The 24,607-nt window shown below is 41.3% G+C and overlaps 1 protein-coding gene across 2 annotated transcripts in view; it reads left to right on the forward strand.

Moving 5' to 3' along the window:
* The first annotated feature begins 597 nt into the window (after nt 1-597).
* Nucleotides 598-24,607, forward strand: part of COCH (cochlin) — a 90,852-nt gene continuing 66,842 nt past the window's right edge. The window contains exons 1-3 of one of the 2 annotated variants that reach the window (XM_069730285.1): nt 598-682; nt 16,607-16,660; nt 20,098-20,136. In XM_069730285.1, coding sequence (XP_069586386.1) covers nt 16,630-16,660; nt 20,098-20,136 — 70 coding nt within the window. In that variant the 5' untranslated portion in view covers nt 598-682; nt 16,607-16,629. Of the gene's footprint in view, nt 683-4,660; nt 4,757-16,606; nt 16,661-20,097; nt 20,137-24,607 lie in introns of those variants that run through there. The other variant, XM_069730276.1, reaches the window with a different exon arrangement.

A 24,607-nucleotide genomic window follows, 5' to 3' on the forward strand; every position in this document is an offset into this window, starting at 1 on the left:
ACCTTGTCTACAGGCCACATGTGGCAAGTCAGAGCAAGCTTGTCAAGGTGTAGCGGGAAGGCTCTCTGCCTCTCACTGGTTAGATCAGCTGACAAGAAAAGGAATGCCCAGATGTGTTAGGCCTCTAACCTACTAGCCCAACTCTATGGAACGTGGGAAGGCTCTCTGCCTCTCACCCACAACAAAAACCAGCTGACTAGAATAAGAAGGCCCAGATGTGTTATGCCTCTATCCTACTAGATCAGCAGTGCAGTTGGCTGCCTCTTTTGTTGATCCTCAATTTGCTATATATCAATCACTCAACTCAGCACCTCCTCTCTATTCGCAAACGCTGTCCAGCTTCCCTGCTTCATGTGAATGATGATTCCTATGTCATTCACACAGTGTCACCCATGACACTCCTGTGCAGGCACTCTTTTCTCTGCTCTGCTGAGGACAGAGTAAACTGCTGCAATGCACATGCATCGACACGCATTACAGAACTTTGCCCTGCTCTCGACAGAGTGGATAGGAGTACACCTGCACAGGAGCAAGATTGGGTTACACTGTGTGAATGACGTAGGATGCGACATCCTCATGAAGCACGTAAGGAAGATGGTGTTTGCAACCAGAGAGGAGGCATCTGATCAAGACCAGAGATATTGATCTGGCTGGACTGCGGAGTATGGGGCCATTATAAAAGGTACTTTGGGACTGTGCAAAGGGGATTGGAGATTCATATACATATTCCTAGGATGCTATACAACAGGCCGTAAAGATGGCTGCAGGGAGGATATTAGCGAAGGGAATGAAGATGTCGAGTCCATATGGGTTGAAATTCATGGAGGGAAAAATGGTAACAAAATTCTCATTGGGGTCTGTTACAAACCCCCAAATATAACAGAAAGCATGGAAAGTCTACTTCTAAAGCAGATAGATGAAGCTGCAACCCATAATGAGGTCCTGGTTATGGGGGACTTTAACTACCCGGATATTAACTGGGAAACAGAAACCTGTGAAACCCATAAAGGCAACAGGTTTCTGCTAATAACCAAGAAAAATTATCTGTCACAATTGGTGCAGAATCCAACCAGAGGAGCAGCACTTTTAGACCTAATACTATCTAATAGACCTGACAGAATAACAAATCTGCAGGTGGTTGGGCATTTAGGAAATAGCGACCACAATATTGTGCAGTTTCACCTGTCTTTCACTAGGGGGACTTGTCAGGGAGTCACAAAAACATTGAACTTTAGGAAGGCAAAGTTTGAACAGCTTAGAGATGCCCTTAATCTGGTAGACTGGGACAATGTCCTCAGAAATAAGAATACAGATAATAAATGGGAAATGTTTAAGAACATCCTAAATAGGCAGTGTAAGCGGTTTATACCTTGTGGGAATAAAAGGACTAGAAATAGGAAAAACCCAATGTGGCTAAACAAAGAAGTAAGACAGGCAATTAACAGTAAAAAGAAAGCATTTGCACTACTAAAGCAGGATGGCACCATTGAAGCTCTAAAAAACTATAGGGAGAAAAATACTTTATCTAAAAAACTAATTAAAGCTGCCAAGAAGGAAACAGAGAAGCACATTGCTAAGGAGAGTAAAACTAATCCCAAACTGTTCTTCAACTATATCAATAGTAAAAGAATAAAAACTGAAAATGTAGGCCCCTTAAAAAATAGTGAGGAAAGAATGGTTGTAGATGACGAGGAAAAAGCTAACATATTAAACACCTTCTTCTCCACGGTATTCACGGTGGAAAATGAAATGCTAGGTGAAATCCCAAGAAACAATGAAAACCCTATATTAAGGGTCACCAATCTAACCCAAAAAGAGGTGCGAAACCGGCTAAATAAGATTAAAATAGATAAATCTCCGGGTCCGGATGGCATACACCCACGAGTACTAAGAGAACTAAGTAATGTAATAGATAAACCATTATTTCTTATTTTTAGTGACTCTATAGCGACAGGGTCTGTTCCGCAGGACTGGCGCATAGCAAATGTGGTGCCAATATTCAAAAAGGGCTCTAAAAGTGAACCTGGAAATTATAGGCCAGTAAGTCTAACCTCTATTGTTGGTAAAATATTTGAAGGGTTTCTGAGGGATGTTATTCTGGATTATCTCAATGAGAATAACTGTTTAACTCCATATCAGCATGGGTTTATGAGAAATCACTCCTGTCAAACCAATCTAATCAGTTTTTATGAAGAGGTAAGCTATAGACTGGACCACGGTGAGTCATTGGACGTGGTATATCTCGATTTTTCCAAAGCGTTTGATACCGTGCCGCACAAGAGGTTGGTACACAAAATGAGAATGCTTGGTCTGGGGGAAAATGTGTGTAAATGGGTTAGTAACTGGCTTAGTGATAGAAAGCAGAGGGTGGTTATAAATGGTATAGTCTCTAACTGGGTCGCTGTGACCAGTGGGGTACCGCAGGGGTCAGTATTGGGACCTGTTCTCTTCAACATATTCATTAATGATCTGGTAGAAGGTTTACACAGTAAAATATCGATATTTGCAGATGATACAAAACTATGTAAAGCAGTTAATACAAGAGAAGATAGTATTCTGCTACAGATGGATCTGGATAAGTTGGAAACTTGGGCTGAAAGGTGGCAGATGAGGTTTAACAATGATAAATGTAAGGTTATACACATGGGAAGAGGGAATCAATATCACCATTACACACTGAACGGGAAACCACTGGGTAAATCTGACAGGGAGAAGGACTTGGGGATCCTAGTTAATGATAAACTTACCTGGAGCAGCCAGTGCCAGGCAGCAGCTGCCAAGGCAAACAGGATCATGGGGTGCATTAAAAGAGGTCTGGATACACATGATGAGAGCATTATACTGCCTCTGTACAAATCCCTAGTTAGACCGCACATGGAGTACTGTGTCCAGTTTTGGGCACCGGTGCTCAGGAAGGATATAATGGAACTAGAGAGAGTACAAAGGAGGGCAACAAAATTAATAAAGGGGATGGGAGAACTACAATACCCAGATAGATTAGCGAAATTAGGATTATTTAGTCTAGAAAAAAGACGACTGAGGGGCGATCTAATAACCATGTATAAGTATATAAGGGGACAATACAAATATCTCGCTGAGGATCTGTTTATACCAAGGAAGGTGACGGGCACAAGGGGGCATTCTTTGCGTCTGGAGGAGAGAAGGTTTTTCCACCAACATAGAAGAGGATTCTTTACTGTTAGGGCAGTGAGAATCTGGAATTGCTTGCCTGAGGAGGTGGTGATGGCGAACTCAGTCGAGGGGTTCAAGAGAGGCCTGGATGTCTTCCTGGAGCAGAACAATATTGTATCATACAATTATTAGGTTCTGTAAAAGGACGTAGATCTGGGGATTTATTATGATGGAATATAGGCGGAACTGGATGGACAAATGTCTTTTTTCGGCCTTACTAACTATGTTACTATGTTACTTTATATTAAAGGGAACCTGTCACCCCGTTTTTTGAGATTCAGCTATAAATACTGTTAAATAGGGCCTGCGCGGTGTGTTCCTATAGTGTATGTAGTGTACCCCGATTCCCCATGTATGCTGAGAAATAACTTACCAAAGTCGCCGTTTTCGCCTGTCAATCAGGCTGGTCAGGTCGGGAGGGCGTGGTGACATCGCTGGTTCTTCCTCAGCTTTACGTTGGTGGCGTAGTGGCGTAGTGGTGAAGACACAGCGCGCGATCTGCGCTGTAATCCCTTGCATCGGTGGGGGCGGCCATCTTCCTGGGGCCGCGCGTGCGCAGATCGAGTGCTCTGCTGCACGGGGCTTCAGGAAAATGGCCGCGGGATGCCGCGCGTGCGCATTAGAGATCGCGGCGGCCATTTTCCCAAAGCCGAGATGCAAACTCGGCTTTGGGAAAATGGCCGCCGCGATCTCTAATGCGCACGCGCGGCATCCCGCGGCCATTTTCCTGAAGCCCCGTGCAGCAGAGCACTCGATCTGCGCACGCGCGGCCCCAGGCAGATGGCCGCCCCCACCGATGTCACCACGCCCTCCCGACCTGACCAGCCTGATTGACAGGTGAAAACGGCGACTTTGGTAAGTTATTTCTCAGCATACATAGGGAATCGGGGTACACTACATACACTATAGGAACACACAGCGCAGGCCCTATTTAACAGTATTTATAGCTCAATCTCAAAAAACGGGGTGACAGGTTCCCTTTAAGAAAACCTAATGACCTGTTCCATTTTATGTAATATGGTACATACTGTATGTGTGAACTGTATTTACACTGAACACATTACTGGTTTGTCCGCCGCTCATTATGACACTCCAAACACAAAGCAAGTTCTTTTAACTGCAACAAAAATATTCCCATATGTGTGCTTTATAGAATGATATAATGCTGCATCCATACAAAACAGGGCAGAGAGTCCTTGCCTACTGCATTATATCTGTAGCACAGTAATTATATCCAGACATGAGGTCAGGTCACAATGTTATGTATGCATATTACATGTGATATAATGCATTATACAATACGAAACTACACTGCATAGTTAAAAAGAGTTCTACGTAATAAATTTGGTAAAAGAAGTTCTAGAAACGTTTTTTTTTAGAGGGGTGCAGCACACCTTCTTCGCCTCCGCCCCATCATAGTGCCTCCCCCTGCATGCCCTCCTCACTGTGGCCCTGATGTTCTTATAAGTAGCACACATGCAGCACACATAATACATCAGCAAGGACACAAGAGACTGTATACACCCTGCTCCACATCATCTGACAGCAACAGCAGAAAGCACAGGTGAGTGCATGCACTGACATTGGCCTTGGTGTGTCCGAAGACAGAGAGAAGAGAGCCAGCTGGAGGTGTACAGGCTGTTCTATTACTACCACAATTTAGTGCTCTGGTGTCATAAGTATTTCTTGGCACTTGAGATGTTGAAAAATAATTGTAAAGCAAATTTAAGACTTATTTAATGTCATTCACTACTTCCATTATATCTAGAATTTTATTTCCATTTCTGTCTGAACAAATAAGTCATTGTTCATAATATCCACATTCAGAATATTTGGAGGTCTTTATAGGCTTTTTTTCTGTTATGGTGTGCAGTAAAATGCTGAGCTTTGTGCCATGTGTGCCCGACAGTCCAATGTGCTGATGAGATGTAGAAAATGTAGGGAAATCTGGGTTATTTTTAAACTAGAAGACTTAAAAGATTATAAAATATTCCCACACACAGAGAAAACATTTGTTCCTTATATTTTACTTTATGATCAATAAGGGAATTGTATAAAAGTACAGAAACGACAAAAGCAAAGTTTCGCTTTGACTGAAATAGTAAATGTTTTAACTATGACTTAAATCTTTAGTTTTTAAATATTTACAAAAGAACAGGTTAAACTGCCTGTAACGAAAGCTAATAAAGTGCATTGGCTTAATTTACTTACATGGTACTTGTAGGGAATGTTCACAAGAAATAGATGTGATGCAGAATTTTCTGTCACTGAAAATGTGGACATCTGAACGGTGTTTTTTCTGCAGCAAGTGCATGCGACAGTCACAGAAAGTCTGCAACTTGTCACCATACACTTATAGCTTATGTTTTGCAGGAGTGTTCCAAGAATCCTTTCACCCGATTCCCATCCAGTGGATGGCAAAGTCTAGTTTCCCTATCCCATAGATAGATATGGGATAGATAGAGAGAGAGAGAGATAGCTGTGGGATAGATAGATAGATAGATAGATAGATAGATAGATAGATAGATAGATAGATAGATAGATAGATAGATAGATAGATAGATAGATAGATAGATATGGGATAGATGTGGGATAGATGTGGGGTGGGATAGATAGATAGATATGGGATAGATGGATAGATAGATAGATAGATAGATAGATAGATAGATAGATAGATAGATAGATAGATAGATCGATAGATAGATATGGGATAGATGTGGGATAGATGTGGGGTGGGATAGATAGATAGATAGATAGATAGATATCTGAGCACAACCTGCCCACATCTGTAGTGACAAATGATAGATTTCTGAAAAGTAGAATTCTATATTCTATTGGATGAGAAAACATATTAGTAATACATAAAATGATGGTGTCCATAGTAGTGTAATGTAGTGTGTCAAACCCACCCCGTCACCTTACCGGCTTTTCACGTATTTATAATCGTCCTACTTTCCAGTTAGGACCATTAACTTGGGACTGTCGCTTAACTAACAATGTTGAATCCCACCTGCCAACAAAAATATATCAGAGAGAATTGAGCACTGTCAGGCTTTACATTTTGCTCCCTTTGTCACTCCATTGCCTCCCTGCAGTGTGATCAACTGGTGCCGATGATTGCTGTAGCAAATGGAGGCCAAACAATGTCCCCCAGGTCTGCCATATAGCGTAGTCTATCATTCTAGGGGGTAGGTGCACACAATTGTTTTCTCTTCGTCCTAGAAAAATGGTCTGATTATTCTGATCAGAATTTGATTAGTATGACATCAGTTTTTCTCGGAAGTGGAGAGAAAAAAAATGTTTCTTCACCCTCAACATTCTGTCAGTCTGTGAAAAGTGGACAGTACTTGTGTGTCATCCGAGTGCGGTCCAATTTTTTTCACGGACCCATAGTCTTGCATTGCCGTTACATTTTGATCCGACACTCGGTCAGAGGAAAACCATTGTACACGTGCATCGCCCCATAGAATATCATGGGCATGAGTGTTATCAGTGAAAACAACGGATAGCACTCGTCCTATATAATTGGTCATATGCACGCGCCCCAACATTCACCTGCTTGATAATGCACTGAATTCCATTAGTAGTGCAGTGTATTATCAATGAATTCAAGAGTTTGAGTGTTAAAGTCATTTTATGGGACTAATAAGTATTGTAAATATTTTTAGTGTTTAAAAAATGTTTAAGCAAACCCTACCCCTTCCCCCCCAAAAAAACTAATTTCAGTAAAAAAGTTGTTTAATTTAATAAAACGGCCCTAAAAAAGACTATATATCTGGTATCACTATATATGTATCAACCAGTACAAGAAAACTACAACAGAATTGTCATTTTTGTCCATCTTACGTCACATTAAAAGGAAATTAAAAATGATCATAAAGTCATATGTATACCAAAATGGTGGCAGTTAAAACCCCAGCTCCTTACACAAGAAGAAAGACCTCATTAAGCTCTGAATTGTCATGGCTCACAGAATAAAATGCAAAAAAATAAAAATTCTTGTGCAAAAGTACTAAAACATAAGGCTATGTTCACACCTTGCGTCGGGTCCCTGCGGGTTCTCCCGCAGCGGATTTGATAAATCTGCAGGGCAAAACAACTGCGGTTCTCCCTGCAGATTTATCGCGGTTTGTTCCGCGGTTTCCGCTGCGGGTTTCCGCCTATACCATTGATGCTGCATATGCAGCAATATGCAGCATCAATAGTAATGTTAAAAATAATAAAAATTGGTTATACTCACCCTCTGATGTCCGGATCTCCTGGGCGCTGCACCCGGCGGTCCGGTTCCAAACATGCTGTGGGAGAAGGACCCTTCATGACGTCACGGTCATGTGACCGCGACGTCACCGCAGGTCCTGGTCGCACAGCAACTCTGACCGGACGGCCGCGTGCAGCGCCCAGGAGCTCCGGACATCAGAGGGTGAGTATAACCAGATTTTTTATTTTTTAACCCCAAATATGGTTCCCAGGGCCTGGAGGAGAGTCTCCTCTCCTCCACCCCGGGTACCACCCGCACATTATCCGCTTACTTCCCGCAACGTGGGCACAGCCCCATGCGGGAAGTAAGCGGTTCAATGTATTCCTATGGGTGCAGAATCGCAGCGATTCTGCACAAAGAAGTGACATGCTGCGGGTTGTAAACCGCTGCGTTTCCGCGCGGTTTTTCCCGCAGCATGTGCACAGCGGTTTGCGGTTTCCATAGGGTTTACATGTTACTGTAAACGCTATGGAAACTGCTGCGGACCCGCAGCATCAAAATCGCGGCGGTTCCGCGGTAAAAACCGCTAAGTGTGAATATAGCCTAAAGCAAGCTATAGAAATTGTGTAGTTCTGTCATCGTAACAACCCATACTACAAAACTGTTTCATTATTAATCCATCATGAAGAACAAAATTAAAAGGAAAATAAAAACAGGCTAGAATTACAATTGTTTTTCCACTCCCACTGCAAAAAATAAAAAAAATAAAAATGATCAGTAGTCATATAAACCCAAAAATGATGACAGTGAAAACTATAGCTTGTGCCTCAGAAAATTAACCTGACAAAAAAAAATAAAATTGCTTATTGTTTTTTTTCTTAGCAAAAGTAATAAAACAAATAAAAAAATAGTGTAGTAATCTCAATATTGTATCAATCTGCAGAAAAAAAGTGTTATGGTAAGTACTAAATGGTGAGTTTGATTAAAAAGAAAAAAATCAAGAAGTACTACCTTTTTTGCTCATACCATCTCCCACTAAGGCCGGCGTCACACTAGCGAGTTTTACGGACGTATAAGAGGTGCATAAAATACGGATTGCACATGGTACAATGATTCTCTATAGCCCAGCTCCTATCTGCCGTATTTTAATGATCCGTATTATACGGTATTCTACGGCCGTAGAAAATCGCAGCATGCTGCGTTAGTCAGCATATTGCACAACAAAATCGCCAATGAAAGACTATGGAGGCAAGAAAAATACGGATTACACGCGGACCAACAGTGTGACTTGCAAGAAATACGCAGCGGTGTTCTAGCGAAAAGCCGGCAATTCAGTGCGGTGTACAGTAAAATCACACTGACAGGTTAGAATAGAATAGCTATAAAAGGGTATATATATATATATATATATTAATATTTCATACAGCGCTAGATAGCAGAAAAGCCGGTGATTCAATTGAATTGCCGGCTTTTCCTATCTCCTTTTCAAACCCGACAGGATATGAGACATGGTTTACATACAGTAAACCATCTCATATCCCTTCTTTTATTACATATTCCTCTTTAGTAATGTAAGACGTGTCTTGGTGAAAATTTGGGGGCGCTAGCTATTAAATTAAAGGGTTAAATCGCGGAAAAAATTGGCGTGGGCTCCCGCGCAATTTTCTCCGCCAGAGTGGGAAAGCCAGTGACTGAGGGCAGATATTAATAGCATGGAGAGGGTCCATGGTTATTGCCTCCCCCCTGGCTAAAAACATCTGCCCCCAGCCACGCCAGAAAAGGCACATCTAGAAGATGCGCCTATTCTAGCACTTAGCCTCTCTCTTCCCACTCCTGTGTAGTGATGGGATATGGGGTAATGAAGGGTTAATGTCACCTTGCTATTTTATGGTGACATTAAGCCAGATTAATAATGGAGAGGCGTCAATTATGTCACCTATCCATTATTAATTAAATAGTACAAAATGGTTAATAAAACACACATTCATTATTACAAAGTATTTTAATGAAATAAAGACACAGGGTGTTTTAATATTTTATTATACTCTTAATCCACCTGAAAACCCTTGTCACCTGTAACAAAGTAAAAAAAACAACAACAATATTCCATACCTTCCGTCGTTCAGTCTTTTCCCACGCTGTAAATCCATCTGAAGGGGTTAAATCATTTTACACCCAGGAGCTCTGCTAATGCAGCTGTGCTCGGGGCTGTAAAAACCCGGGGAATGAATGGAATGCAGGGGAATGACCTGTAGTTACATCGAATCAGAGTGATGCGCCCTCTGCTGGATGTGCTCATATGAACTCGAGCGTGGGAAAATATTCTGAAAAGTTCCCAGGCTCGAGTTCATATGAGGACATCCAGCAGAGGGTGCATCACCGCGACTCGAGGTAACTACAGGTCATTCCCCTGCATTCCATTCATTTCCCGGGTTTTTACAGCCACAAGCACAGCTGCATTAGCAGAGCTCCTGGGTGTAAAATAATTTAACCCCTTCAGATGGATTTACAGCGTGGGACAAGACTGAATGACGGAAGGTATGGAATATTGTTGTTTGTTTTTTTAACTTTGTTCCAGGTGACAAGGGTCTTCAGGTGGATTAAGAGTATAATAAAATATTAAAACACCCTGTGTCTTTATTTCATTAAAATACCTTGTAATAATGTGTGTGTATTTTATTAACCCTTTCGTACTATTGGATTAATAATGGATAGGTGTCATAATTGATGCCTCTCCATTATTAATCTGGCTTAATGTCACCTTACAATAGCAAGGTGACATTAACACTTCATTACTCCATATCCCACAGCTACACGGGAATGAGAAAAGAGTGGCCAAGTGCCAGAATAGGCGCATCTTCCAGATGTGCCTTTTCTGGGGTGGCTGGGGGCAGATGTTCTTAGCCAGGGGAGGGCCAATAACCATAGACCCTCTCCAGGCTATTAATATCTGCCCTCAGTCACTGGCTTTCCCACTGTGGCGGAGAAAATTGCGTGGGAGCCCACGCCAATTTTTTCCGCGATGTAACCCTTTAATTTATTAGCTAGAGCCCCCAAATTTTACACCAAGACACTTCTTACATTACTAAAGAGGAATATGTAATAAAAGAAGGGATATGAGATGGTTTACTGTATGTAAACCATGTCTCACATCATGTCGGGTTTGAGAAGGAGATAGGAAAAGCAGGCAATTGAATTACCGGCTTTTCTGCTATCTAGCGCTGTATGAAATATATATATATATATATATATATATATATATATATATATAGACAGTATATATGTTTTAACGAATATTTTAGACCATGGATCCATTGCATGTCCGTTTTGCAAACCTGCGAGAAAATCTCGCAATACGGATGCCATACAGATTACATACGGAGGATGATCTGTGCAAGAGAAGTATGCTGCCTTCCAGGTGCGATGATCAAGGATGTGACCGATAGGATACCAAAGCTCTTCAACTCCAAGGACGTCCACCCATTTCTTCTGATACATGTTGGCACCAATGACACGGCAAGGAAGGACCTACCGACAATCTGCAAAGACTTTGAAGAGTTGGGGAAGAAAGTAAAGGAACTGGATGCACAGGTAGTTTTTTCTTCTATCCTTCCAGTAGACGGGCATGGCACCAGGAGATGGAACAGGATCCTTGATGCAAACAACTGGCTAAGACGATGGTGCAGACAACAAGGATTCGGATTCCTGGACCACGGTGTGAATTACTTGTACGATGGACTCCTCGCCAGAGACGGACTACACCTCAACAAACCTGGGAAACACACATTCGCCAGAAGACTCGCTACACTCATCAGGAGGGCGTTAAACTAGAAGAAGAGGGGACGGGAAGAAAAACATTAGACTTGAACAAAGAAGATCCAGGAAAACATACTCAGAAGGGAGGTAAGAACATTTCTAAAACAATCCACAGCGAGGAGATTGGAACAAAACAAAATCCTCTAAACTGCATGCTTGCAAACGCCAGAAGCCTGACAAACAAGATGGAAGAACTAGAAGCAGAAATATCTACAGGTAACTTTGACATAGTGGGAATAACCGAGACATGGTTAGATGAAAGCTATGACTGGGCAGTTAACTTACAGGGTTACAGTCTGTTTAGAAAGGATCGTAAAAATCGGAGAGGAGGAGGGGTTTGTCTCTATGTAAAGTCTTGTCTAAAGTCCACTTTAAGGGAGGATATTAGCGAAGGAAATGAGGATGTCGAGTCCATATGGGTCGAAATTCATGGAGGGAAAAATGGTAACAAAATTCTCATTGGGGTCTGTTACAAACCCCCAAATATAACAGAAACCATGGAAAGTCTACTTCTAAAGCAGATAGATGAAGCTGCAACCCATAATGAGGTCCTGGTTATGGGGGACTTTAACTACCCGGATATTAACTGGGAAACAGAAACCTGTGAAACCCATAAAGGCAACAGGTTTCTGCTAATAACCAAGAAAAATTATCTTTCACAATTGGTGCAGAATCCAACCAGAGGAGCAGCACTTTTAGACCTAATACTATCTAATAGACCTGACAGAATAACAAATCTGCAGGTGGTCGGGCATCTAGGAAATAGCGACCACAATATTGTACAGTTTCACCTGTCTTTCACTAGGGGGACTTGTCAGGGAGTCACAAAAACACTGAACTTTAGGAAGGCAAAGTTTGACCAGCTTAGAGATGCCCTTAATCTGGTAGACTGGGACAATATCCTCAGAACTAATAATACAGATAATAAATGGGAAATGTTTAAGAACATCCTAAATAGGCAGTGTAAGCAGTTTATACCTTGTGGGAATAAAAGGACTAGAAATAGGAAAAACCCAATGTGGCTAAACAAAGAAGTAAGACAGGCAATTAACAGTAAAAAGAAAGCATTTGCACTACTAAAGCAGGATGGCACCATTGAAGCTCTAAAAAACTATAGGGAGAAAAATACTTTATCTAAAAAACTAATTAAAGCTGCCAAAAAGGAAACAAAGAAGCACATTGCTAAGGAGAGTAAAACTAATCCCAAACTGTTCTTCAACTATATCAATAGTAAAAGAATAAAAACTGAAAATGTAGGCCCCTTAAAAAATAGTGAGGAAAGAATGGTTGTAGATGACGAGGAAAAAGCTAACATATTAAACACCTTCTTCTCCACGGTATTCACGGTGGAAAATGAAATGCTAGGTGAAACCCCAAGAAACAATGAAAACCCTATATTAAGGGTCACCAATCTAACCCAAGAAGAGGTGCGAAACCGGCTAAATAAGATTAAAATAGATAAATCTCCGGGTCCGGATGGCATACACCCACGAGTACTAAGAGAACTAAGTAATGTAATAGATAAACCATTATTTCTTATTTTTAGGGACTCTATAGAGACAGGGTCTGTTCCGCAGGATTGGCGCATAGCAAATGTGGTGCCAATATTCAAAAAGGGCTCTAAAAGTGAACCAGGAAATTATAGGCCAGTAAGTCTAACCTCTATTGTTGGTAAAATATTTGAAGGGTTTCTGAGAGATGTTATTCTGGATTATCTCAATGAGAATAACTGTTTAACTCCATATCAGCATGGGTTTATGAGAAATCGCTCCTGTCAAACCAATCTAATCAGTTTTTATGAAGAGGTAAGCTATAGGCTGGACCACGGTGAGTCATTGGACGTGGTATATCTCGATTTTTCCAAAGCGTTTGATACCGTGCCGCACAAGAGATTGGTACACAAAATGAGAATGCTTGGTCTGGGGGAAATTGTGTGTAAATGGGTTAGTAACTGGCTTAGTGATAGAAAGCAGAGGGTGGTTATAAATGGTATAGTCTCTAACTGGGTCGCTGTGACCAGTGGGGTACCGCAGGGGTCAGTATTGGGACCTGTTCTCTTCAACATATTCATTAATGATCTGGTAGAAGGTTTACACAGTAAAATATCGATATTTGCAGATGATACAAAACTATGTAAAGCAGTTAATACAAGAGAAGATAGTATTCTGCTACAGATGGATCTGGATAAGTTGGAAACTTGGGCTGAAAGGTGGCAGATGAGGTTTAACAATGATAAATGTAAGGTTATACACATGGGAAGAAGGAATCAATGTCACCATTACACACTGAATGGGAAACCACTGGGTAAATCTGACAGGGAGAAGGACTTGGGGATCCTAGTTAATGATAAACTTACCTGGAGCAGCCAGTGCCAGGCAGCAGCTGCCAAGGCAAACAGGATCATGGGGTGCATTAAAAGAGGTCTGGATACACATGATGAGAGCATTATACTGCCTCTGTACAAATCCCTAGTTAGACCGCACATGGAGTACTGTGTCCAGTTTTGGGCACCGGTGCTCAGGAAGGATATAATGGAACTAGAGAGAGTACAAAGGAGGGCAACAAAATTAATAAAGGGGATGGGAGAACTACAATACCCAGATAGATTAGCGAAATTAGGATTATTTAGTCTAGAAAAAAGACGACTGAGGGGCGATCTAATAACCATGTATAAGTATATAAGGGGACAATACAAATATCTCGCTGAGGATCTGTTTATACCAAGGAAGGTGACGGGCACAAGGAGGCATTCTTTGCGTCTGGAGGAGAGAAGGTTTTTCCACCAACATAGAAGAGGATTCTTTACTGTTAGGGCAGTGAGAATCTGGAATTGCTTGCCTGAGGAGGTGGTGATGGCGAACTCAGTCGAGGGGTTCAAGAGAGGCCTGGATGTCTTCCTGGAGCAGAACAATATTGTATCATACAATTAGGTTCTGTAGAAGGACGTAGATCTGGGGATTTATTATGATGGAATATAGGCTGAACTGGATGGACAAATGTCTTTTTTCGGCCTTACTAACTATGTTACTATGTTACTAAAATATGCTGACACACCCTGCCTGCGGATGACATACGGATCACTATTTTGGGAACATTTCTGCGTATTACGGCTGTAAAAAAAACGGACCGTATTTTCATACGCTGAGTGTGACACCGGCCTAAGTGTCATAAAAAGTGCTAAAAACTCATTTGTATCCATAAATAGGACCAATTAAAACTACAAAAAAAAAAAAGCCTCATACAGATAAGTTTCCAGAAATGCAGTATGCTAAAGTTATGAATCTCGGAAATGGTGATGTAAAAACTTTTTTTTTCAAACAGAGCAAAAAAAGTAATAACGCGTAAAATTAAACTACATCAATGTGGTATCGACATAATAGTACTAACAAAAAGAATAAAGCTAATACTTAGTTTGTGCAGCAAATGAAAAGCATATCAAATGTCTAAAACCAAAAGCAGAATTGTAGGGTTTTTTATTCTTTTTTCTCACTAAAAAGTTAATAAAAGTTAGTTTTCCTCTACCACAAAATGGTGCCACTGACAAATGCAACATATCCCTAAGAAAATAAGTTCCCCTGTAACCACGTCTACCAGAAGAAGTTATGGCTCGTGAAATAATAGGAAAATCCTCAAATATCCAGCTTCACAGCCACATTAGTTTATCAGTCCAAAAACATGATAACGCATGTTAACTGCTTCTGGACCACCCATAGACTTTAAACTTCCGGACGGTCCTGGTCCTATGGTCCTATCCCGTAGTGATGTTGTAAAACGTCACTGCATAGGGTCACAGTTTAGAAACCATTTATATCGCATGTGCAAAAAAAAATGGTCAGGAAGTGGTGTAAATGATTCATTCTTGAACCGGTTAAGGGACAACAATCAACATCAGAACAGACTATTCCGTAGTAAACTCGTGCGTTTTAAACTTAAACGTTCTTAGTCATGAATCGTGACATGGGTACCATGCCTAAGAACGGCTGAGAATGTTTGAGTTTGAAACAGTAAATATTTACAAGGGATTAATCTATTCTGATGTTGCTCATAGTCCCTTAATATGTGTTGTGAGACAGTCAGGCAAATCATATGCGAGGGCCATTATGTATACCCTAAAATGGGCTTAGAAGCAATCTGAACCTGGTGGAGTGCATTATAATCACAGCCACGGCTGTGGTTACCATGCAAAATAAAAGTGTGGACTGGGTTAACTTATTTGACCAAGTCAGTTTAGGAAAACCTGTCTTGGGCTTTTATTTTTGGAGAAATCTGTAGGATGGTAGTGGGACGGATCTCTCCCTCCAGTCTGGGTCTTGCAAGTGGCCCATGGCCACAGTTTTCATTTAAACCTGCAGTAATGGTTTGGGTGTGTCAGTTTTTGTGTTGGATTTTCACATGTAGCAGAGCAAAAGGTGCTGTGGCTGTATTCCTGGATGTGTGAGGCTTACACAGACCAGAGTCAGCGACATGGACAACCACAATAGCACCCGTGAGCCTTACGGGGGTGCAAGTGCCATCGGCACTGGACCTCATTTACCTCTCATCCAGGGATGAACAATTCCACATGTGCAGTATTTTATTTGGACAATAAGGGACGTTTGTTTAAACTTGCCTGGGTCACTGTCTCTGTAAATTCATTGGTGGAAACACCTTACAGTATTAATAAATCCTAATGTTACTTTGAAGCCAAGTATTTTGGATTTTCCTATAAATGCCCTTCTTGCCTCCCGGGCTCTTTCAATTCATGGAATCGTGGGGCAGTTGGTCTGAGCCAGTTAACATATCCTGAATGGCTCCTGAAATGTGACAATGAAAAATTGATAAAAAAAAAACACGTGTGGACATTAAAAGGGACATTCACTACTAAGATAACCCCTTTTCGATTACTATATTCCCCCTAAAAGTAAAAATGGCCCGTGCTCCCCTCCGGTGCTGGTACGGTTCCGGTGACAACAGTGCTGGGTCTCTTTGGGACGTTGTTATGACACTTGAGCCCTCCAGCCAATTAGCGGCACTTAATGGGTCGCTTTACTTTCACTTCCTTCAGACGAAACTGACAACCGGAAGAAGTGAGAACTGCTCTCTGACTTCCTTCAGATGTCTGTTACACCGGATTGGCGCCGACACTGGAGGTGCGTACAGGCTGTCTTTATTGTTAAACTTACCATGTAGACTTCCAGAAAACTTTTTTTTGCTCAAGTAAAACACAAAGTTACAAATTTAGAGGTGGTGGACTCTCACAGATGAAATACAAGACAGAATGGATTAAATAGTGAATCCACACTGGAATAGGTTTTCTGGTGTGACTTATGCCAAGTCTGTAGTTACTATACCTGTATATTATATGTACATACAATGCTCATGTTACATATAGTTACCCATTTCTATCCTTTTTTCTTTCAGGACCCCCACACTTGCAAAACAGGATGCATTTCATCTATGCGTTGGTGATCTTTGGTAGGTTAGCTTTTTTTCTTGAAATGCCTCAGTGTTTACAATGCAGAAGACGGTCTCCGATTCATTCTGCTCATGGTTTTGGAAGCATCAATCAGCTGACAGGGTCCCTTTAATAGAAAAACCCCTTAATTGATTTAATTATAGTGCATCAGTCTCTAAACTATCTTGTCCTGTTTATCAAAAGCACCTTATGGGGACAGGTTGATTTGCCCAAATGTTGTAAAAATGATTGTGCAATTTGTCTAATTGATCCAAAGAATTTAATGGACTGATAGTTTTTCAAGTCACTACCACAATAAGTAATCCTCTGCATTATTTGTATGGCTTTATTAGGCTATGTTCATATAAGATTTAGTGGAATAAGTCTGGAGGGTCTCTGCGCGTGTAACTCAGTGAGGCTGTGACTTATCAGAATATATGTTGCTAATTGGTTCCAGGTGTATAAAATAATGGGAGTCGCATTTTAGTGATTAGGTTGGGTTGAATCATGCATTTATCCTCCATCAAGTGGATTGAATGATGGTGACCACAGAATCTAAGATCCGAAGAAACAGCTCGTCTAGTCATGACACAATTGTAGGAGGTGATGATGGGTTAGCATTGGGCCCTTTAAATGTTCACAGATCTACTTATTAGACCATGCAAAGGTGTGTCCTAAGAGATTGGCAATATTACGCTGTAAAAAATAACTGAGCATTATAAGGCATTACTTAAGCATCCACTGCGTCCTCTAACAGTTCTCTAGTAAAATAGAAACATTCAGTAAAATAAAAAAACCAACATAGATTTGCTGTTTTTTTCTGTTTTCCGTAAAAAAATAATCCAAATTATTCACTAAATTACATGTATCCCAAAATGTTAACAATGAAAAACTACAAATCCCATTAAAAAAGTAAATTCTGTAAGTTATAATTCATCAATACAAAAATGACTTTACTAATAGCTCATGTTGTGCAAAAGTGCTAAACTGTAATAACTGTAAACATTGGGCATATTTAGACTATTTAATCCTTAAAGTTACCTAGGCAGGCCTAAGATATGCCAGATTTATCAAAGTGTTTCATGATATTTGCTTACGTTATGCCAATTATTTTTCCATATGGTGTAACATGTCAGACTACACCTCTTTCCTGGTAAACCACAGACTTTCCTGTAATGCCACAAACCCTTGCTGGTCAAGACTGAAAAAGTGCCTAAAACACATAGTAAACATGGTGCATGGGTTAATAGGTGTGCGGTTGCAACAGTGCAGAGAATGAGGAGACCGTGCAAGTTAACCAACACTTATTTATTTTATTAACATAGTCAAATTGGTGCCTATGGCACAAAATCAATGAATATAATAAAGAGTGAAAATTTGGCTACACAATTCTGACTGCACACTCCTATTCTTATTATTACAACTAAACACTAGTATCGTCAAAGGCATTTTAGTCCTAATGTCTTAAACCTAAGTGCGTCACTGACTCTATCAGGTTCATAACCATCATCAGTCTAGGCAATATGAATCGTGATACAGGCCCTAATGGTACTACACCATTATCCTGCAAGTCTCGGATCTGTGAGTCATTTTGCACGCCCGCTCCTTCCCTGTGTTTTTGTACCGTAAATCTACACTGGAGATTGCAGCTCATAGGGACATCCCTTTTCTGCAACCAGGTTCAGCTTACTCGGCTTGGGTCTCCCAGCTCTGGTCTCTCGGTTCCTTCATTTTGATCTGGTCTTTCGTTTCCTTCACTCGGATCTGGTCTCTCAAGCTGTCGGATATAACTCAACTCCATGAACTCACACACCTGTCCTGCTGCAGGTCCAGGTGTCGATGATTCCTCTTCACTGCCATCCTGAGCTTTTTATGATTATTAACTGATCCACAGCTACCACCTGACCTGGTGTCTCCTTCAACCTCTTAGCCTCAGAAACCATGTATGTCATTTTAAAGTTCCTGCTGATGTGGTTTGCGCTTCTTCCTCTTCAGGAACCTCTCTTTTTGTTCCTCCTTCTTACACATGTCATGAAAGACAGTTTTTTTTACAGAATCATGGAATATTTAGCTTGAAAAAGCATCCCGACATTGCCTAAAATGGTGCAATTAACAAATAAAAATTATTCAGAAAAATCAGAAAAATATTTAGAATTGAGAGTCCTCAGTGGGTGATACCTTTTAATGGCTAACTGAAAAGACGGTAACAAATTGCAAGCTTTCGAGACTATACAGGTCTCTTCATCAGGCAAAGACTAAAAGAAATTCTGAAGATTCACATATTTTTCTATCTACTGGCTAAGACGGTACCAAGATCTATATCTTTTCTGTATCAGAAAAATCAAGCTTTTATACGGTTACATTGATTACAAAAAAATGTTATGGCTTTGGAATACGTATATTACCTTATGTTTAAAGCCTTTTTAGTTTCAATAGCATTAATCACAATTCTTTAAATCTAAATTAAAAAAGACATCTTAAAATTTAATGTACTGTATGATGTAAATGTATGCATAAACGTAGCAAGATATGATATAGAAGGCATTTGCTTTGCCATGGATTTTTCAGAATATGAAAACAATACATTTGAATAATTCCAGTTCACGTTATAAAGGTAACTTACAAAACTGTTTAACATACTTTTGTTTTATTACATTGATCCACATCCCCTGCTTTCTTTCACATAGCAATTCAGTTAAAGTGAATCTATCACCATGTTTTTTCTACTCCTCTGAGATCATCATAATGTTAAAGGAGAAAGCCTGATTCTAGCGATGTGTCACTTTGGCCGGGATCACACATGCGAGAAATAGGTCCGAGTCTCGCATGGTAATCCCTGGCCCTGCCACTTGCACTCCAGAGCGGAGCGTGCGGCCGCATAGCAACACATGGAGCCACATGCTCTGCTCCTGAGTGTCGGGTGTAGGGCCAGGGATTACCATGCGAGACTCGGACGTATTTCTCGCATGTGTGATCCCGGCCTTACTGGGCTGCTTGCTCTCATTTTGCTAAAATCTCAATTTCATCTGCTGCAGATCTAGAAATTCTCTGAATGCTGAGCTGTGTATAACCCCACCCACACCACTGATTGGTAGATTTCTGTGTACACTGTGCATGGGCAGAAAGCTGCCAATCATTAGTGAGGTGGGGGTTGGGCTATGTGGCAGCTGGGTTACTAGTCCTCAAATGATAATCTCTTGCTGATAAAACAGTGATTTTATGACAACTACACTAAGCAGCCCAGTAAGTGACACATCGCTTCTCTGAAGCTGACCAAATCACTCCGATGCTACACAGGCAAAACTGCTTGTGCTAGCATCACTGGAGATTGTGCAGTTTGAGCCAGCAGCCAGCCACCACCAATATGATATTGGTGACCTATCCTAAAATGTACAATAAAGTTAAGAAAACTATGTTTATATGTTATCTGACAAAAATCTGATAATTCCTTTTTTAGGCATTCTGGTGCAATCAACAAATGCTGACCCAGGAGAATGTAAGTGTGCTAAATTTATTTTCTAGTACACTACAGAAGCTAAAGGGGGGGTTGGTCTGAAGGCAAAGTAATTTTCATTCTAAATCCCTATCTTTTTAGTGACATAATCGAAACTAATTTTGTAATACACTTGCATCCAAAATTCCCTACCGTTCCCTAACTAATCTAACTGCTATTCTATTTTTTCCCTATTTCCTTTCTCATGATGCTTTGTTTGCAAATCCCAGTGCATGCTGGAATACTCAAACGAAGTGTCATCAGGGGGGGGAAGAGGCTGGGTCATTGTTGCAGCTTTTGATCCCTCGATGAGCGTCATCAGTGAACTTTGTTTCAAGGGCTGCGCTAGTCCTAGTTTAATGTGCACTGTGTGATGTGCACAATGATAGCACGCTCTTTAGGTACCGTCACATTAAGCGACGCTGCAGCGATATAGACAACGATGCCGATCGCTGCAGCGTCGCTGTTTAGTCGTTGTGTGGTCGCTGGAGAGCTGTCACACAGACAGCTCTCCAGCGACCAACGATGCCGAAGTCCCCGGGTAACCAGGGTAAACATCGGGTTACTAAGCGCAGGGCCGCGCTTAGTAACCCGATGTTTACCCTGGTTACCATTGTAAATGTAAAAAAAACACTACATACTTACATTCCGGTGTCTGACGCGTCCCCGGCGTCAGCTTCCCTGCACTGTGTAAGCGCCGGCCGTAAAGCAGAGCGGTGATGTCACCGCTGTGTTCTGCTTTACGACCGGCTGGCGCTGACACAGTGCAGGGAAGCTGACGCCGGGGGATGCGACAGACATCGGAATGTAAGTATGTAGTGTTTTTTTTTACATTTACAATGGTAACCAGGGTAAATATCGGGTTACTAAGCGCGGCCCTGCGCTTAGTAACCCGATGTTTACCCTAGTTACAAGTGAAGACATCGCTGGATCGGCGTCACACATGCCGATTCAGCGATGTCAGCGGGTGATCCAGCGACGAAATAAAGTTCTGGCCTTCTAGCTCCGACCAGCGATGTCACAGCAGGATCCTGATCGCTGCTGCGTGTCAAACACAACGATATCGCTATCCAGGACGCTGCAACGTCACGGATTGCTATCGTTATCGTTCTAAAGTTGCTCAGTGTGAAGGTACCTTTTGTTGTTGGCTCAAACCAGCAGTAACGAGCTGGCAACAGAGCTTTGGCAGAATAGCCAGCGTGCAGAGAAGAGTGATGTCTCTTGCGAGAGTAACGCTGGTCTCCACATGCTAAGAATTCTGACAACTCACACTGTTGCTGGCTCATTACTGCTGGTCTAAGCCAGCAACAGAGAGCGCGCTGTCATCGTGCACATTGCACAGTGCACATCTAGCAGGGACTAGCGCAGCCCCTGAAATGACCATCACTGACTATGCTTTGTTTCAAGGTGGGATCAGAGGCTGCGGCAGTGACCATAGCCTTTGCCCCTAATGAGTCATGCACTGGGATTCTCAAATGAAGCATAAACAGAAAGGAAGAAGAGGAAAAAAATAGAATAGCATTTGGATAGTGTAGAGAAGGAATGATTTCATTCTTAATGAATATCCACTTAGGATGACAATTACTTTGCCTTCAGTCTACCCCTTTAAGCATACTGAGCTTGACAGAAGTCAAAACCTCAATTTTTAGGAAACAAGCAAAAAAAATGCATCTTCGATGGCATTAGAAATATCATACACAGCCCATCACTTAAGCATGAAATACTTTAAATCAAAACTTTGTAATGTAATAAAATAAAAAAAACAATTTTACAAAGTTAGTTATATTATTTGATGCATAACATGAAATGTAATGTTAAAGTTTTTCCTTCTGTATTTACTTTTGCATTAAGAGGTGACGGGGGAGGGGATGTTATGTCCACTGATGGGACACGTAAGCAATCTGCAGGTATTGTGCACCCATCTTAGGTAAAGAACAACCGTGTTCGAAATACGTCGCTTGCTTCTGTTCCTGTCCACCATATTTTTTTTTAATTGTTTTTGGATGGAATAAAAATTACTCTGAAAATTTTACCAGAAGCTGGAACATTTTTTTTTTTGCAGTTACATCTCCTTCCCTGCTCTCTTCTTGATGTGCGACACTAAACATTTAATATAATATTATTGCTGAAGAACAAAGACTGTATAAAAAGTATTTATTTTTTGAGCTTCTTTATGAAATATATGTTCAAAAGGACCTAGATATCTTTTGCTTCAAGAGCACTGTTTGAATAACAACTTCTATAGGATTTTTGCATTTCATGTATTGCTATGTGAAATATCATGATTCATTATTACATTATTATGTGTATATACCCATGTTGTGTATAATATGACTAGCTCCTGATACATGATTTGTTATTTTCCATTCATTTTCTGTAGTGAAAGGGATTTATCCATGTAGCTGTTTGTGAGACAGTGAAACAAACCTTAATTATTCACAAATTCTGTGTAGTTAAGCTGGTATCCTACATATAATGGCCAACACAGAGGCTTGTGAAAGTATATATTCTCCCTTGCCTTTCATCTATTGAGTTACATTACAACTTGTGTTTAAATATTTTTGTAATCCGATTTGTCTGTGATCCATCAGCACTAAATAGTGAAGTGAGAAAAATATAGGCATAAATTAAATTTATGGGATCAAATAAATAAAAATTGTCATGTGCATATGTATTCACCCCTTTTGCTTTGAAGCCCCTAAAAATATCTGGTGCAAGCCATTCCCTTCATAAGTCTCATACTTACTGACAGGACGTCCACCTGTGCACTCTAAGTGTCACATGTCTGTCAGTAGATACACTTTACCTTTTCTGAAATTAAGCAAGAGGCACCACTAACCAAACACCATGAAGACCAACGAGATCTCCAAACAAGTCAGGGATAAAAGCAGGAGAAAAACGGAGTATTGAGTAAATAAGATAAAAAAAGTACAAATTTTATTAAAGTCTAAATACATGCACAAAAACAGAAGTTTTTCTCCTGCTTTCATCTCATTTATGGAGTTTAAGTTGCTTTGGGTTTGGTGGTGTACTATTATGTAATACCGCCATCCAAAATGTTATTGGGCGATGCTTTATGTGTGTTAAGACAGGGATAAAGTTGCTGAGAAGTACAAGTCAGGGTTGGGTTCTAAAAAAATACCCCAATCTTGGATGATCCCCGGCACACCATCAAATCTATTATCAAATGGATAGAACATGGTGCCACAACAAACCTGCCAAGAGAGGGCCGCCCACCAAAACTCTCAGCCCAGGAAGGAGGGCATTAATTAGAGAGGCAGCAAAGAAACCAAAGGTAACTGTGAAGGAGCTGCAGAGTTACCAAGCAGAGACTGAAGTATCTGTCCATATGACCACAATATGCCGTACACTCCATAAAGGTGGCAGAAAAAAGCCTTTACTTACAGAAATTGTAAGGCTCATTTTGAACTTGCCAAATACATGTGGGAGACTCCCCAAATTTATGGTGGAAGGTGATGTCATCAGATGAGACCAAAATCTAACCAAAACAGCTCATCACTCCAAGAAGACCATCCCCACAGTGAAACAAGGTGCTGTGGGGCTGGCACTACCCCTTGAGTGACAGTTCTGGTGAGTAGCAGACCTTTAGTGTTAGCAGAACTATAAAGCTCAGCACAAGATCTGCTATAACACATTCATCTATCAGTGGCTTGCTCTGGAGTATACACTGCTATCACTATACTATAGTCACTGCTATCACTATACTTGCATATAGAGATAACAAGGCATATAAACAAGTGCATGGCTAAAGGTACCGTCACACTAAGCGACGCTGCAGCGATACCGACAACGATGTCGATCGCTGCAGCGTCGCTGTTTGGTCGCTGGAGAGCTGTCACACAGACAGCTCTCCAGCGACCAACGATGCCGAGGTCCCCGGTAACCAGGGTAAACATCGGGTTACTAAGCGCAGGGCCGCGCTTAGTAACCCGATATTTACCCTGGTTACCAGCGTAAACGTTAAAAAAACAAACACTACATACTTACCTTCAGCTGTCTGTCCTCCGGCGCTGTGCTTACCTCGGTCAGCCGGAAAGCAGAGCGGTGACGTCACCGCTGTGCTTTCCGGCTGGCTGGAGCTGACACAGGATGCAGGAGGAGTGCAGAGAAGCTGAGCGCCGGGGACAGACAGCTGAAGGTAAGTATGTACTGTTTGATTTTTTAACGTTTACGCTGGTAACCAGGGTAAACATCGGGTTACTAAGTGCGGCCCTGCGCTTAGTAACCCGATGTTTACCCTGGTTACCAGTGAAGACATCGCTGGATCGGTGTCACACACGCCGATCCAGCGATGTCAGCGGGAAGTCCAGCGACGAAATAAAGTTCTGGACTTTCCTCAGCGACCAACGATCTCCCAGCAGGGGCCTGATCGTTGGTCGCTGTCACACATAACGATTTCCTTAACGATATCGTTGCTACGTCACAAAAAGCAACGATATCGTTAACGATATCG

This window comes from Ranitomeya imitator, chromosome 1, assembly GCF_032444005.1.
Source record: "Ranitomeya imitator isolate aRanImi1 chromosome 1, aRanImi1.pri, whole genome shotgun sequence".
Classification (NCBI taxonomy): domain Eukaryota; kingdom Metazoa; phylum Chordata; class Amphibia; order Anura; family Dendrobatidae; genus Ranitomeya; species Ranitomeya imitator.